At 43.0% G+C, this 17,845-nt stretch overlaps 1 protein-coding gene across 2 annotated transcripts in view; it reads right to left on the bottom strand.

Annotated features, from left to right (window-relative positions):
• Positions 1-146: 146 nt before the first annotated feature.
• The window catches only part of LOC141762225 (prickle-like protein 1), a 31,495-nt gene continuing 13,796 nt past the window's right edge, over positions 147-17,845 (bottom strand). The window contains exons 1-8 of one of the 2 annotated variants that reach the window (XM_074626230.1): positions 14,197-16,889; positions 9,467-9,664; positions 8,697-8,810; positions 6,460-6,597; positions 3,609-3,812; positions 3,317-3,503; positions 2,139-3,137; positions 147-2,038 (exon numbers count right to left, since the gene is read on the bottom strand). In XM_074626230.1, coding sequence (XP_074482331.1) covers positions 1,092-2,038; positions 2,139-3,137; positions 3,317-3,503; positions 3,609-3,812; positions 6,460-6,597; positions 8,697-8,810; positions 9,467-9,664; positions 14,197-14,232 — 2,823 coding nt within the window. In that variant the 5' untranslated portion in view covers positions 14,233-16,889 and the 3' untranslated portion in view covers positions 147-1,091. Of the gene's footprint in view, positions 2,039-2,138; positions 3,138-3,316; positions 3,504-3,608; positions 3,813-6,459; positions 6,598-8,696; positions 8,811-9,466; positions 9,665-14,196; positions 16,890-17,845 lie in introns of those variants that run through there. The other variant, XM_074626231.1, reaches the window with a different exon arrangement.

Raw genomic sequence — 17,845 nt, 5'->3', positions numbered from 1 at the left:
TCATAAAAGTATAGATGCCCATCCCATAAACTCTTTGATGCATCTCACTATTAAGAACACCATTACAATCTGAGGGTTACTAAATGTAATTAGAAAATGAACATATGTCAAACATGAGGAAAAAGAACAATCATTCCCGAAGCTTTGAGAGGAGAAAAAAATATTTATTACAAGCGTCTTTACATCATAAAGCATTTAGCTGGTTATGTCAGAGCAAGGGTAGTGAACAGTTCAGCTGAATATGGAAAAAAAGCAGGTGTTACTGCCATTCGTTTCATCTTTTGTACACCAATAGTGAGCGTTGCGGAATATATGTTATAATAATAAGACATTGTTACAGAGTAACATGGCACTTAACTGTGAAGAACACAGTTTATGAAGTGGCACCTTCTTTTGTTTCTCATAAAATATTAACGAGGTCTGTTTGTTTACCATAACGACTGCTATTTTTTCATACACTTCAAAAGAAAATTCTTTAAACCACGGATATAAAAATACCAGTATTAAAATCTTAACTTAATATATACATTATCATTTTTTACTATTATGCATTAAATAAGTATTTGGTTTGTTTCCATTTTCTACTTTATCAACCTCTGTGTACAATGTGTAATGCACACACAGATATTGCTGCAAAACGTTTAACTGAACATTAAAAAAAAAAGAACTTAATGGCAAATGCTGAAATGAAAAGAAAGGTTTAATGTCGCCGCTCTGCCAACTCCGCATTCTGATCTAAAGAAAGAGGCTTCCAAATTGTACCATTACATGCATCACTTTAGTGCTAAAATTCCATAAGACCCAGTATATAGGCCAAATTTTCATACACAAAAACAGATTTTCTGACTATAATTTACAGAGATGTCTTAACAGTTTGGATTGATTTCTTCTTTCAGTAGATTTGGGCTTAAAATTTGATATGCATCTTGACATTTGGCCATGCACATTCTGTTGGGGCATAATACGCTGTCTGTGCACATGGGAACTGCCTCTACACCCAAATTTGATCCGCGAAAACCATCATATGATCAGAAAATCTGACTTTATTGCTTGGTGTGGCGCAGCTTCTAATTTAAATGCACTCTGAGCTGTTAAGAGATGATACAGTTTTTGGAGCGGTGGCTCTTTCTGCGACCAGTCTGTGAGCCATGGCTCTGTGGAGAGAGGGCTGTAACCCTTGTAGGGTAGTCCTCGGCGTAGTAGCGCCCAGCCGCTCGAGGCTGAGGGATTGGCTGGCCCAGGAAATAGCCCTCCTCCTCAGAGTCCGATGATGAGGAAGAGCAAGTAGAGCAACAGTCATCCTCGTCTCTGTAGAGACCCATGAAATGCTCGACTCTTGGGTCTCCTTGAGCTGAGCCCTGTAGCATATAGTCAGATCGGGTTTGGGAGTAGGCCAGCCTGTGTGCAGGATGGAGCATGGCACCACAAGGAGGGTTTACCAGACCCTGCTGCTGGGGCTCATACGGCCTTTGTGCTTTCTCCAAAGGCACCATGTGAAGGTTGTTGTCCGAGCGGGTTTTGCGGCTTCTGTGGGGCCGGCCTTGCCGGTGGTGGTGTTGCCTGCTGCGCCCATGGTGGCTTGTTGGGCGGCTTCTGTCTCGGCCCATCTCATCTGGGCAGTACGCCCTCCGCTGTGGCCTCTCACTCATGGGATGCCTTCTAATATTGACATCAAATCCATCATTATATCCATTGTCCACAGTGTCTTCTGAGAACTTGACCATCTGAGGAGGCCTGGACTGTGACTTGCTCCTCCTCAGAGCTGGGGCATGGACAAAGGACGAAGGGAGGCCTTCCGAATTTGGGGACAATGAGAGGTGTCCTCCTGTTGGGCCTCCTCTCATTGCCATTGCTACCTCCTCGTCTCCCTTCTCCATGTTAAGGTTGAGAGAGTTGGCACTGTGGTGAAGATGAGATGAATTAAAGGTCCCCATGTTGCTCATCTTCTCGCAGTCATCTGCCACCGAGGGATCCTGGCAAGGTATGGCAAGGGTGTAGACTATTGGTCTATCCCTCCCATCTCCATCCACTGATGCACCTAAAATGAACAAGCATGAGAGACACGTTTTAAGCAGCTGTTCGATATAAAAAAGAAAGCATTTTTTCTACTGAACATATACAACCAGCAGTCTCCTTACCAGTGATGTTTGAGAGCGCCAGGGAGTCCATGGAGTCTCCAGCACCCTGGTCGGCTTTCCTCAGCTCATCAGCGATACACTCAAGGGAATCGTCATACCACTGCCTGCTGTCTGGCCAGAAGGCCCGACTTCCTGTCCCAGATTGGTCCTGATCCTGGTCCAACTCCAGCTCTTGGATCTTTCTGGCACTGGCAGGACCTGGATGACTCCCATAGGCTGAGTCGCCCAACCCGTCCTGGGACTGGGCCCAGTACATTTCAGGCAGGTGCTTCTTGCTCATCAGTCCAGGGCTAAGGCTGTTGGCTCGGGATTGATTGGAAGTCTGGCTCTGGGTGGGACTGGCAGGGGAGGGAGAGGAGGCGGTAACCCCCATAGATGCAGTATCAGGCTTTAGCCAGGGGTCAGAGACACTCATTAGCCTGCCTCTGTCACTGCTGGGGCTGGGAGATTTTAGGGCTGGCTGCTGAAGTTGGTGCAACATCCCGCGGTCACCAAACTTGAGAAGGAGCTGAGTCATATAGTCCTCATGCTGGGCCCACTCCTCTGGATCCTCCTCTCCACCAGCATCCTGCTCATCCCGCTCCCTCCAGAACCTCTCCTCTTCCAGGCCTAGACGGGCCAGCTTGCGCCCTACGATGCCAATGTCGCAATCAGCATCCCCATCACCCTCTCCGTCTCCAAACTTATACTCAAACGAGGGGACGGCGGCGGGGGGGTTAAACAGCTGCGACTGTCTCCACTGTTCGCCAGGCCTGCTGCTCTTCCCCATGCGAACACTGCGCCGGGATTCACGTGAGCGGGCAGACTGGAAGGCCGAATCGGACGAGTCGGAGGCATGAATATCTTCCCCCTGGCTGCAGGCCTTTGAGCAATAGATGCGACCCTGCTTTGGTAGGAAGGGACAGCCCAGCAAGGATGTCTTGCACTGGGCGCAACAGAAGCACTGGTCTGCGGCATGCCAGTGTACACCTTCATAGGTCATCTGGGCATGGTCAACACCTAAAGGATCGTAGGATGGAGAAAAAAGGAGCATAAGATTAGATATAGTATTTCTACACAAGTAGTCAAAGAAATACATCAGCAGGATCTTGTGTTCGACCTTGGGTATAACAGGTTTAGTTCTTTATTCTAATCCCAAGAGAAACAAATAAATCAATCACCTCACAAATAGAACTCACCAATGTTTTCACCACAGGCCTCGCAGTACTCTGCATACAGTGACTCAAAGCAGCCTGTACAGTAGGGCCGGCCATCTTTCATGATGTAGCGCTGCCCCCCTAGCATCGTCTCGCACTCGAAACAGGCAAAATGCTTCATGTGCCAGTGACGACCCTCTGCTTCAGTGCACTCATCCGAAAAGATAATCTAAAGGGAGACGCACATACCGCTGTTAGTTTCGTGGAACTCTATGGACCTGACATTGCCATGGTTCATTGTAAAACATTAAGTGCTACTATTTCTGCGTCTTACCTCGTCACAAGAAGAGCATCGTGGTTTGAGAAGCTCAGCATGGTGTCGTCCGCATAGGATCTTGCCATTTTGGTAGAAATATATCAGATCCACCAGCAACTCTTGACACGTGCCGCACACAAAGCACGCTGGGTGCCAGCAGGGGCCCGGCCCTGCTCTGGAGGCAAAAATTGCCATCTCCCCTCCATTGATGCCTCCGCCACACTGAAAATCAAACACAAACAAGAGATGATCCGTTAGACTTATATTTCAGGCGTCTTGTTGATGCAGTTTATAAAGTAGCTTACAATGCGTAGGGGTTAACCATTGAGCCTATAACCTCGTATTAATAATAAATCTGGTGTGCTACCTTGAGAGGGAAACTGGAGATAAACAGAGACAATCACATGACGGAATGACATTTCAAATTAAATGTGCGGTACAGTTGATGCTTGTGACACATAAGGATTGCAACGTAAACAAAAGAGAGATTATGGAGATAACTATTCAAAATATATCTGTGAGGGTCACTTGCCACTCAGCAGGCTGGTTGGGTTAATTATCTCTGAGGAGAGGCAGCTGTGGAGCCTAATTGTCTCTGATGAGGTTCAGGTGGTTGAAGTCTATATCTACCCCTGGTTTCAGTGCTCAGGTGCTGACTCATTGTCTCTTTGTCAGACGTAGTGAGAGTGCTGTCCTGTTTTTGCTCTATCTGTATAGGGGTGTGTGAATCTGCAGAAGTACCACGTTGAACCTATCTGTGGGATTTGCTCACCATTTAGCTTCTTCTCAGAGTCTCTTAGAGTGGGTTAGATCTGTGTGGCCTGCCTTCGCTGGTTCTTTTGTTTCATTTATGTTCTAGTCAGCTGCTCAGCAGCGGTGTTTTAGTTTTAGTCTTTTCAAGATATGTTGTCTGTAGGAAGCCTTCCTTTTAGGCCTGTTTTCATTTGGTGTTTCCCCTTTCCCTTTAAATCGCTTAGTGGTTAACCTTCGGGATTAACTTTTAGATTCCCCTAGTGCACAATTGCGTCCCTCTCCCCGTTCCCCTGACAATATCACATATCAACTGATGTTTCATTTGCAGTAAAACAAAGAAGCCAAACAACAGGTGATCATACTGCAAGTGCCAAAGGAATATGATCCATTCAAAACACAGTAAATCCCACAGTGATGACAATCCTAGCACAAATACAGCAACATGGATAGTGCAATTTAATATTTTTTTAAATGATTGACTGCACCTGTGACAACCCCACCCAGTGTCTTCCTGAGTAGAACTCTTTGTGTTAACATGGGGCAGATGCAAAATAACTATTTAAAAGTGAATGGTTTGTACTTGAGAGCAATACGCTGATCAATCTAACCCTCCTACCATACCAACAAAGGTTGTGGGACAACGAATTCATTGGGTGTTGCTGAGGAATAGGACATTATTTATCCCATAAGCTTGAACAGAACACGCTGGCCTTGGTCCTCAGTCAAAAGATCGTATGACTCCACAAAGATCGTAAGAGCATGTCTGAACGTGCAATCACGAGTCTTTATATAACCCAGCCGAGCTATGAGACACCCATGGGCAGCTACGGGATAGCATGCCCAGCTGTTAACCATTATTACCAGGGTGGACATTCAGAGGGCCTTGGATACTGCCGGTGTTGTGTGTCCCCCACCAGGAAACTGGAGCCCAACAAAATGTGTGTGTGTGTACATGTGTGTGTATACCCACATCTTCGTGATATATCCTATTGAATACATGAGCATGTGCGGTATTTGTATGAATGGTTACATGAGCGTATGAATGTCCAGAGGGTGGTTGTGTGTGTTTGTAGAGCATACAGTATATATGGATACACATGCACACATGTCATTTCAGCGTGTGTGACCTTGCATCACTGTGGCACCATCTGTGTTTGAGTGATGACAGACATCGTCTGCCTGTACGGGGGAATTAACGTGGCCGGCCTGTGCACTCCCTGGATGCCTGGCAGAGAATGTGGTTTACTCACTGTTCAGGGCTCAATTTTCCGGAAGCCACATAACACTAATATTTACGTCCGTTGCATCGAAAGGAAGTTTTTCAGAAACATGATTAAGGACGGCTTGAATGGCACTGGATGTTATGATTAAATCTCAAAAGTCGGAAACAGAGGTCAGGATTTAGTTTTTCCAGTGTTGTGTTTGTACATAGCTCGCTATGACATCAACTAGCATGTCTACAGCTAGATATCTCTCTTTTCCTCAAAGTCAAGGTTCCCTTCAGCAAGCTGATCAAAATATAGCTTAGATTTCTAAAAGCTTTGGACATTCAGATGCAGAAACATGTCCACTCCTTTCCAGAAAAAAAGTCTTAAAACCAGCTGCATGTACTGAGCTGAGCTGCATGCAATTATACCAGTTGATGTGGAATAATGTGCTACATACTGTGACCTGCTTGGGAAAAAAGTAGGATTTTTAAGACCCTATGCAAGAATTACTTGTTAACCTGTAAATTTTTTTTTTTATGTCATGCTGAGATATAGATGGTGCGGCAGGAAATGTGCCGAATTCCTCGCAAGGAACTGGCTTCTCCGCTCGGCTTGAGCGCGAGCCTCCCCAATTTCCCCCGCTTCCCCTCTCGCCCTAATGAGGAGGTTTATGTCCGTGATTAAAACCATCGCATTAGCCAATCGGGATTGTTGCCTCGGGGGCTGCTGTGCGTTGGGATGGGATTGGATTGGTGGGTGTTATAGCTGCTCAAGATATAAATAACTTAAGAGTTGGTTTCCTCACAACTGTTTGCATACCTTATGGCTATATATGAGCCCTAAATGACGCAAGCGGTGTGTGCATATATATGCATGTGTGCTCATGGGTATCCACGTGTGGTACCTACACTTTCACAGCGGGTGTGGTGCAGAGCTCGGGGCAGGATCTTGGGTGTTCCTCTCCCCAGTGCCTCCCTCTTCCTCTGGGCACTGAACATGTGGATCTCCCTCTTTTCCTCCTCCGTCAGAGAGTGGCAGTAACGCACCTGGTTAAAAAAAAAAGAGAGAAAGAGATGAGTGGAGTTGACAAAATAAAAGCACAGAGAGGTTGATTTAGCACTACTGCTGATGGTTCATCTTTGCTTGCATTTTTTGGGGAAGTATATGACCATATATAGTCCATATATGGATGGAAAAAGGGGTTTAATTAAAGCTAATTCCCCTCAAGGCTGCGTTGAAAGGATGGCGTGAGCAATACACAAACTCTTTCCTCTGTGTTTAGAGATGGTGATGAAGGCCTAGATAAAAGACGAAGACTATCCTAACAACCAGCTCGGTTGTTCTCTAAACAACAGTAAACGATGCCGCCATGTGAGCTCACACACACACACACACACACACTGTCTCTCCCTTTCGCACACACAACAACACACACCGAGTGTTTATCCCCTTCGAACCACAGTTACGCCTGGAATCCTACGGCAGTTTGTGCCCTCAGCCACCAGGTCTGCCGGCAAACATCATAAAAACCGCACCGTCAAACACTGTGTGTGTTGTGAGTGTTCCTATTGTGTATTTTCCATGTGTGTATACAGAGACCACCTCCGTCAGACAGGAGCAGCCCCCCCCCCTCCCCCCTCCACCCCATCCCTCCCCTCTGGTGATAACCCCTCCACCATATCTCCTAATGTAAACTCTATTAACACAGATGTGAAAGGAGTGCTGGTTTACACGCCATAAAGCAATTCTACGGAGAGAGGCTGGCCTGTGCTTTACTGTCACAAGAGCGGTTTGAGGGAATGTGGCCATTGTTTTAGTTTTACAAGGAAAGACTTTACTCAGCTGCTGGCTTTATAGTATAGTTAGGGCTGGGTATACACATTTCTTATTGTCAATTTGATACCAAAATGATACCAAAACTATACATTTTTTTATTTTGAAGACATGTTTTTCCATTCAACAAATAAGCTAAACTTCTTAAATGTTGTTAACAAGCAGCTATAAAATAACTTTGTCCAAAAACAATACCGCCGCATTACTATGAAATTCAAAATAAATAAATTTTCGGAAGAAAATGTGACCGTGCTTGAGTCTGTAAACATATTAAATGTCTTAAAATGTAAAGTTTTTTGCATGTGAGATTTTTATGGGAGTTTCAGTTGAAGTGTCTGTTGAATTTAAAGCAGGTGAAATCAGTTGAAGTGTAATTAGTGAAAGCATTTAAAGATTGACTCCCAACAACGTCCACTGTTCCCTCCAACTGCTTTCAGTGCTTCCACTTCCACAGACACTTTAACTGTCTGTCAGTTTCTACACTTAAACCGGCACTAATTTATTTTCACTTCCAACTGACACTTCCAGATTTATTGATCCCCTTCATTTCGACTGACATTTAAACTCCTTTCAGTGCTTGAATTTAAACTGGATCTTCAACTCCTTTCAGCACTTTCATTTTAACTTCATTCAGCATTTGCACTTACTGAAACTTCAACCTCTTCCAGGTCTTTTATTTGAATTTCCACTTCGGTAGCTACTTTCAATATTTGTATTTTGGTTGCCGCTTCTACTGCCACTTCAACTGTTTTCAGTATTTATTCTATTTCAAAAGTTTCTGCAAAAAATGTCAGCAGCAAGCACAGAAAAAATCTAAAAATTCTTCCGAAAATTTAGCTTTTTCTAGTTTCAAGTTTAAGCTCTGTAAGCAATTGTCAGTTTGTATGTTAGCCCTGAAAGTAGTTGAAGAGTAAGCTGAAGAATAAGTGAAGTGAAAGCAGATGAGATGTCATTTAAAGAGTAAGAGGTGAAAACACTTGTAAGCTGAGCTTTAACTGATGAAAACAAATTAAATTTCAGTTTAAGTTGCCGTGCCAGAGCCAGTTGAAGTGCTACAGACACATTTCGGACTGTACTGAAAGTTTAGCTAAAGTTCCAGTTCATGAAATGAACATGACTTCTTCATCTCATCCATCCATCCCTCAGCTGCAATATCTCTGACACATTGATCAGATTTTGACAAAATTTGAAAGAAGAAATAAGATTCTCCTACTGGCCCCATAGGAGCTTTAATAAGTCATAAAGAAGGTGGCATGTCTGTTTGATCACACACCCCCCCATGCTGTCACCGTCTCCCTCTCATTATCTCTACCTCGTTGTCATGCGGCGGCAGCTGGTAGAGGAGCTGTCGGATCCGGTGCTTCTCTCCGGGGCTGTTGACGTACGGCACCTTTTCCTCTGGCAGACAGGAGAAATACATCTGGACCTGCGGATGACGAAGACAGATGAGTGAACTTTAGAATACAGAAAGAATAACATCTCGTCAGTCCATCGGTAGCTTTGTTTTTATACACTTGGAGGGACAGAATCTCTGAATTTTAAAGTTTAAAAGACCCTATATTGTCAGGCAGAGGAGAGGGCAGCTGGATATCGGTGCAGAATGACTGCTGCTATGCGCGTCCTTTTATTCTGTGACACTGTGGGGCAAACATGTCAATCTCAATCCAGTCCCAGGCGTCTGACTGTGAAATCTTTCCACACACAAGAGACAGCGAGGGACTGGAAACGTTAATGTTTGCCTAGGATAATTCCCGCTGACAGGGGAAAAGGAAACTTTGACAAAATGTTGTTTGTCGTTGTGCATTTATATGAATAAAATATGGGAACATATTGGAGACAGTTTCTGACTGAGATGTGCTGTGTATCTTGAATACGCAATAATGAATAGTGAAAAAATCCATAGCCAGATGTTGGGCTTCATCATACTAATCCGCTAGTTTAGCACAGAGAGAAGAACGTCTGCACACATAACCTTGTTTGAACTAAAACCTCCATGCTGTTAGCACTAGAATACAGGTTTGTACTCTCATCTTCCACCACCGATAAGACAAATTAAGTAATTTGGGGGGAAATGTAGCCTACCTGCTCAGGCCTGACTCCCGGTGGCACCCACGCATACTCCTCCAACGCACATCCGGAGTCGTCGTCCGAGGTGGAGCTCCTCTGGAAGCCCACGGAGATCTTCCCCATCTTTCCCCCGGTACGAGGCTCCATGTCCGGGCCTCGGGGAGAAGGGCGCTCCCCTCTTTCGCTGCGCTCCAGGTTCATCACACACGGGCGCTGTGGATAAAAAAAAGAGGAGGATTTAGGAATCACTTTTTATAGAACTTCTGTTTACTTATATCCTAAACTCTGGCTTTTGTCTCGTCACTGATTGGCTGGGATCCTGCTGATCTAAGACTTTTTGCACTTATTGTAAATCCCTCTGCATTTCGTCAATTAGTTTTAATCTCTATGTTTCTCAACAAGATAATTGTTTTTCATTCTCAGCGGCGTTATAAGAGTTTAACATAATAGCTTGAACAAATACTGAGAAGAGCAGAGAAAACATTCATTCGAAAACAGAGAACAAAGGACGACGTATCACACCATCCTTTCACAATTCAACCTCCTGAGTCACACTCAAGAATATGTTATTTTCCATCCCATTACTGGAGTATGTCATACTTCCTTTGTTTATTCATTGCAGAATCATGCTTGATAAAGGGCCCAAAATGCTACGTGACCACCTTCAAAGGGAACTTAAGACAAACTTAGGGATGATTTATAATGGAAAATCCTTGCAGGCTTTTTCCAGTATGGTCACATTGCATTAAAGACACATGAAGATAAAACAGCAACATTGTTAGGTACAGGGTGTATATCCCTTTAAATCGTATTATCTATATCGGGGGAACAAATCTGTGCATTTATTTGGTGTGTGTCAATGAAAAAAGGTACACGGGGTACATTTCTTTTAAACAAATGCTTTGATTTAACATGACGCAACAGAAATTTCCAGCTGTTACCCCACCAAACATCTGTTGCGCTTACTGAAGGTTGTGAAACACGTGTAAACAGTCTACCACGATGTGCTGGGAAATCACTATTGCTTAAACGAACATCAAGAAAATGCAAAAAACAGCAACTGAAGTGGCGATATAAATCTTCCAAAAGACAAATAATCAACCTTTAAACCACTCTGCAATGTGTCCACTCAGACTGCTGCAGCATGAATCCACTTTCAGCAGCTTTTTTTTTTTTTTTTTCTTCCTCTTTACAAGCTGATAACAGTTGGACTGTTGTTACATGAATAGGGATTAATCGGTCTCGTCGTTGTGTGTCTCCCGCCTTCAGCAGTAGCCCTCTTATCTCAGCAGCTATGTTCTTCAGAGCCCCCTCAGCCCGATAACAGCACTTTGGTCTCTAGGTGTTGAAAAAGCCACTTGTGATTTGCCTACACTCTGCCTCTTTGACATGCAAATATGTACCAGAATAGAAACTTGTTTGGGTGAAAAACAGTCGGAAACTTCACACAGGTCCTCAAAACTTCACGTGGGTTTGATGTTCAACGCCACAGCAGCACTACGAGGGGACGTTAGGGTCTTGATGGCTTCCATTGACCAACCGTTATGCCTGTTAACTGTGACTAGAGCAGTCATTAAAATTCAGTTATACCAATGCTTGTGCTAGGTGATACTTAGGGACTGTATGAAAATTATTTGGGTGGGACTTTGTTTGATTCTTTTTTTTAAAGAAAGAGCCTTCCAGGGTTATTAATATATATTTTTTAATACTCAACTCAACCCCGATTAAAAGCTCAATATGTAAATAGAGCAACAACTTTTACATTGCCCAAAATCGTACATTCAAAGTGGAATTAGCAATTGCCAAAATTAGGATAAATGTAACAAATGGTGCGCATTGTTTACCAGCTTTTCTACTTTTGAAACAAGAGCTATAAATAAATCAAATATTACCACTGTCAATGAATAAGCGATAGGCGGACATGCATGTTTTTCATCTATCAATTTACATGTAACTGTTAAATTATAAATTACAATAAGTCTTGCAAGAAAATGGTGAAATAAAATATAAATCTGGGGAAGGAAAAATCAAAGACCCTCCCCTGGCCTCCCAAATAAATCAGACGAACCTCCCTTTAGCAAGAAATAATAAATACTTAACCCCTCCCCTTTTCTGACTTTTCCCACCTCCCTCCAACTAATTTGTGTACAGTCCCTTATCAGATACAAAATATGTAAATATAAAATTGAAAGTTCATTTAAGTACTTTGACACCTCTTTACATCATAAATTGGTGCACTTTGTGATCACCATTCCTTCTTTTCCTTTTAAAAGATGTGTGATATTGATCCCCTAAAGAATGGTTATCTTGCTTGTGCCCCCTCCAAAGGTCACAGGTCAGCTGCAACTGAACTCACGAGCCAAACGCTGTTGTTGTGCCGCCCTCAAGGCCTCCCGCACCTCCCTAGCCGTGTAGTCAAAAGTAACAAGACTGGGGAAATATTAGCACTCCCTCAATTAGCATACAGTTGAATGAAGCCCAGGGCCTCAAAACACTGAATTTACAGATTAGAAAATGCTGTTAAAAGTCTAACCACAGCTCTTATCACAGAACAAAAGGGGTATTTGACTGTTGCTTTGTTCTTCAGTGACTAATCTATCAGGTTTTATGGTAGGATAGATAATGTTATCACCCAGAAGCTTTTCTTGACCTGTTCTGCTTTATCTCGCCTAGTTCAGACCAGAAAGTTCTGTAATTAAATGAAGTACTTTTTTTGGAGCCACTATCTCAGTGGCACGACGGCTGTTTGTAAGACATATTTGTGTAGCTTGGAGTTTTAGAATAAGGGGCCATTAATGCTTCTGTTTTTCTGGTGACAACATGGGTGCAGATTTGGTTTAAAGCTAAAATGCAGACTTATTTCTTAATGGACACTGTTGCAAGGGGTTCCAACATGTGACACCCAAAACCACATGGTCCACCCAGCATCACCACAGAGTTATTAAACAACATAAGCGCAATCACATTTTTTCGAACTGGCTATGACTAGAGTGATTGTATTGTAATGTGTTCATATTGGCATGCAAAGAACATCAAAATATCTCCTTATGCATGAAGAAAAAAATTAACTATCTTTTTTGTTTATCAAATTTGTGGACCGTTTATTGGAATGTTTGGTATTCAATTACTTTCATTATGATTTGTCAAAAAAAAAAATCCCCATTAACATCTCTAAAAGCCAAAATCATTAAGATATTAATTTCTTTTCTTTTCTTTTCTTTGTTTCTTTTTTGTTTGTTTTATATATGTTGTTGTTGCTGTCTGTATGTCCCTTTACAAGTATGTGTATGTATTCCTTTAACCTTTAAATAAAAATATATTTATAAAATACTTTAAATAAAAAAATAAAATTAAAAAAAAGATATTAATTTTACTTTTTTCATATATGACAAAATAAAGCAACAAATCACCTCTTTTGAGAAGCTAAAACAAGAAAATGTTTGGTATTTTTGCTTGAAAAATGACAAAAAAGATAGTCTGATCTGATATTTCAGCTCTAGGTGATATGGCCAAAATCTTCTATCACATATGAACATAACAGTTTTAAGGGAAATTATTGAGAAAATATAAATAAATACAGGCCTAGTCGAAATCGCGATAGGAACGACACAGAAAAATATATACGATATACAATCTTTAGATTGTTTTGACAATATATATGGTCATATTGCCCAGCCCTATACTCTAGTTAGGTATCCTGGTCTCTGTCCTCCTCTGCCCTTCACCTCTCCTTCGTCTCATCCCACAAGTTACGGGGAAAAAAGGTGACTGCGGATTCCTGAGCCAACATACACAAGCAACTCACATTACACCATGTCACCCGTTGGCAATAGCACAATGGCCGTCTTTGTCGAAAAAAACAAAAACAAAATGTCCAACCATTCCTCCTCTGAACCCGGGGCCGCGGTGGAGACGTGACAGGAGGAGGAGGAGGTTAAGGTGGGGGGGTTAAAAAGGGAAACTCTTTGAAAAAGGCATTTAAAGAGTCACAACATTGGGTCTGTGTAAACACGGGCCAGATGTAGCCGGGTAACGGTTAATCGTGTTGCGCCTCCCCCCGCCTAACTGACACTTTTAAAAGGGGCTCTCTCTTCACCGAGGAGTTAGTTAGTCAAACACGTGTGATTTTCAAATGAACACAACCCCGGGGCGAACTAAAGGAATACATCCTAATTCACCGAGAAGTTGTGCCAAAGTGGATTAAATTTAAATTTGAGTTATTTATTAAAATATCAAACTGGTAGAGTAGTTACAGCTCTAGTTACTTAATTCAAATGACAGATTTTGGAGATGCCGAGCACTTGCTGGAACCAAAACACTGGGAAAAAAAGTCTATTTTTCTAAACGTCATGGGATTTACTTTAGGAAAACCATTAAATTGTGGAGTTCAAAGGCCGAGGTCATCGCTCTTTGACTGGCGAAGAGTGTTATTTTAAGGCCAAATGGGTGTCGGGGTGCACGAGAGACTTAACACAGCTGGAGTGAGACCACCTGCACAGACACACGAGGACTGTCTATACACTAGACATGCTATATCACAAATACACACATGCTGGATTGAGCTTTCAACACTTAAAAACCAAACAAATCTCCCACAATCCATTGCATTCCTCCTTAACCAACACATCTAAGCAATGGTGGCAACTTAAAGGTGCAAGTATTTTCCACATGCAGAGCTGCAAAAGTGCATTTCATTCATTCAACAAAAATCCCTTTAAGTTTCAGCTCATCTATTTTCCTCTTACCTCCAGAAAAAGCATCTCTCTTTCCACCTTTCGCATAAAGCTCTCATTCACGTCCACAATCCGCCCTCTGGTTACACAGTTGCTCCCGCTCTCTGGCTACATGTCTGCAGCAGCATCAAGCTCAACGGATCCACGCTCCTAATCAGATCCAGATCAGCCAGGAAGTATTCCCCCAACGGCTCAGGCTTTTTTTTTTTTTTTTTAAAAGGCAACGTCAGCTTTGAGGGGGGAAGTCTGAGAAGACACAACTTTCACTTCACTCCGCACAGCTCATTTAAAGCGATTCCAAAAAAATTGTTGAGGTCCAAAGAGCAAATGAGGTGGGCAGAGAGGTGACGTCTCTATCTGGAGTGTCTCTGATCCCTGTGAGTGTGTGGGAGTGAGTGGATGTGTGTGCTAGTGGGGCAGCCAAAGCCTTGTCGGCCCCTCCTTCATTCCTCCCCTCCAGAGCAAATCGCCTGCCACCGCACTTCAATCTCACACACACACACACACACACACACACACACACTTCAGAGTCAACACCCCACCTATCTCTACACCCCCTTCCTCCTCCACCAGAGTGACATCAAGCCCACAACCCAGCCCCCCAACTCGGCCGCAGGATTCCTGAGAGCCAGATGACATGACCACTCTACTCTCACACTCTTTCTCTTTGTCGTTTTCTTTCTAAAATATGTTTGTTCTACAAGTCAGACAACTATAAGAAAGTAGTGTAGGTGAATAATCCCAAAGTCAATTTCAAACTCTGCTTTTTACTCAGAAAACTGAGTTTGCATTCTTTTTTTTTTTTTAAATATATGTATTTGTGGTAATTTGCATCACAATCACCAGTTTCACTGCTCATTACTTCCCTCCGAGACACAATGTCTATTTATAATGCAAGTGACTGCACACCCTGCTGTCATTAAATGCTTCCTGGCGTCATCAAGTCTCGTGGCGTCTCATGTCATTTGCTCTAATAATGTCACATTCATTTCTACTCTGCTGTTGATTAGATCACACAGCGGTTAATGCTGTTAGTGTTCTCGGCCCAGCTGCTCCATTAGCTCAATGACGAAATTGATCATTTGTGCACAAATCTGAGCTAAATCTGTTAAGGGTTTGATCATAAATGCAATTTCATGAAAATGAAGCCTTGTTTTAGAAAATTGCTAATAAGCTTAGGCAAATTATGGTACCTTTTTAAAAGGACGTTAGTTAACTCCGGGTCTGAGAAGTGAAGCCAATGCTGAAGTGCCTTAAACTTGCGTTCTATCTAATAGCCAGCAGGGGGCAACTCCTCTGGTTGCAAAAAGTGGCTTCCTGCTGTTACCAAAAATGACGCTCATGAGGCCAGAAAACCAAAACAATGAGCTGAAAGACGCTACAAGCCTCCATAAAGCTGAGATGGAGGATAATTCTGTGTTGGTTCGTAGCTTCGAACAACCTCTTTCACATACAAGTAGCCATGTGATCCATTATCAATATAAAAATATCGATTATAACCACTTTGTTTGCCAACATATTAACGCCATGACAAACTGCTCGCCCTGATTTAGTTTAGCTAATGATTTCTCTTTCCAAAATTAAACCCCTCACGTCTTCTTGTAGTTTTCCTGGTTAAATATTGACTGTGCTTCCTCCCCAGTCGGCCTCATCCATCTCAGGAAATTCTCACGCTGGGGATCTGTCTGCTCACCCCGTCCACTGGTACCACCACCAACGCCCCCTTTCCTATTTTGGAGATTTGAATGTGTGAGAGGAGAGGGGTCCCCTGTCCTCATCTCTCACTTCAGCCAATCACAATGACGTTATTGTCAAAGAGCACTTTGCGTCAGGAAGCTCCCGAAAATCCCGGCAGAACTAGAAGTGAAGAGTTTTGTTCCAAAATGAGCCACCGTGTGAAAAAGGGGGACACCTGCATTACTAAATTATAAGATGTGAAATGTTGCTCAAAAACAGTGCAGAGGACAAAATACAAACAATTCACATGATACGCCTGGGGAAGTTTGTTGTAATTTATTTGGACAAGCTCTGCACCATCCGTCATTGTGAAAGGCTGAAAAGCAGCTCATTTAAAGGGCCTAAAATGATAAATGAGTTTACCCTTATTGTCCGGCAGACAAAGGCACCCTCTCCCTTGACAACCCCACAAAAGTGACTTGCAGGAGAGGGCAACGGAGCTGTTTGTCACATGCCAAAATACCTGTTACAAATGAGAAATGGCTCCAACCGGCTTAGAAGAGTGAGACAGAGCGAGAGATTCTCCTTGTGCGTAGAGATTCGGATCGTCTATGTGCCTCGCCAACGCGGCCGTCTTTTCCTGGCACGCCAACACACATTTGAAATTGAGTGAGAGGAGAGAAGAGAGCTTGGCAGTCCAGTCGGAGGGTAAACCTTTCAGAAAAAGCTCTCAAGTTTTCCAGGGGTCTTGGCGCCGCTCTGCGAGAGCCACTTTGTGTGTAAACCCTCCGAGAGATGTGCGTTGAGTTTCCTGAGATATTTATCTGGATATGCATTGCATATGGAGACAGGGTAGAGGGGAAAAAGATCTATTTTTTGCGACAGACAAGTACTTAATTCAGATAACGAAAAGAGACAATGAGTGGGTGAGCGTGAACAAAGGACAGGTCAGAGGATGAGTGGCTTTATCACGCACAATAGGCACATATCAGCCCTTCAGGCTGGGCCTGGGCTTGTGGCCAAAGACCCATGGTGCTTTAGAAAAGACAAGAGGACAGTTGACCTTGCTGTCTCCTCTGTTTCCTCTCTGAGAGGAGACGGTGCAGAAAGTTGAAGTTCTTTAAAATGAAGTCAGAAGGTGTCAGTTTGTTTATCTTTTACAGCCAAGGAACATCATGGAAAGAGGTCTTTGACTTTATTCCTTATTTGCGGATTCATTCAAGATCACAACTGCAGACCTTCTGTCCCTTCCTTCACAATACAAACTGAGGATTTTAATGGGTCATTATAAGGCAAAGGCGTCATGTATCAGCACTCTGCAAAGCCAGTGGACATGTGCTGAATGGATGGTCTCATTCACATGCCCGACGCTGATGAGCAGGAACTAACAAATGGAGGGTTTATGCAGTGACCTTTGACTCCGGCGCTTCCAAATACAAACGTATTTGGAAGTAGTGAATGTGCACAAATGCACAGTTTCACCAACAGCTACAACTGCTTTAAATGTGACCTTTTAAATGTTGGAAAATGGAAAGATCCACCCACTAGAATTCTAGGACAGGGAAACGGCCATTATCAGACAAAAATATTGATCTAACCTTGAGTCAGAAGAAAGCTTTCGATCAAGTCTCCTTCAGGACTTTCTGAGCAGAGTTTTCTTTCTTTGGCAAAAAAGCTTTTGGACTGCGCTTCAGACAAAGATCTAGTGGCTTTTTCTACACTTGAAATCCAAGACCAAGTCTAGACTACACACTCTCATACCCGGCACGCTTACTCACTCCTTCTGGCTGCACATTTCACCTATCTATTGGAACAGAGCTCAACTGGTAATTTGGCCTTTCTCTTAACCTTTTATTATGTTAAGCAGACATTCTGCATTTTCATTTATAACAGTCCTTCACACCTGGACTCTATACTGCCACTGCTGTGTTTCATCCCCAGGAGGCAAGAAGGGGGTTTAACTGATCCCTTAGAATGCAAATAT

The sequence above is a fragment of the Sebastes fasciatus genome, chromosome 23 (assembly GCF_043250625.1).
Source record: "Sebastes fasciatus isolate fSebFas1 chromosome 23, fSebFas1.pri, whole genome shotgun sequence".
Classification (NCBI taxonomy): Eukaryota; Metazoa; Chordata; class Actinopteri; order Perciformes; family Sebastidae; genus Sebastes; species Sebastes fasciatus.
Note: the sequence above shows the minus strand (reverse complement) of the source record. Positions and strands in the feature narration are given on the sequence as shown.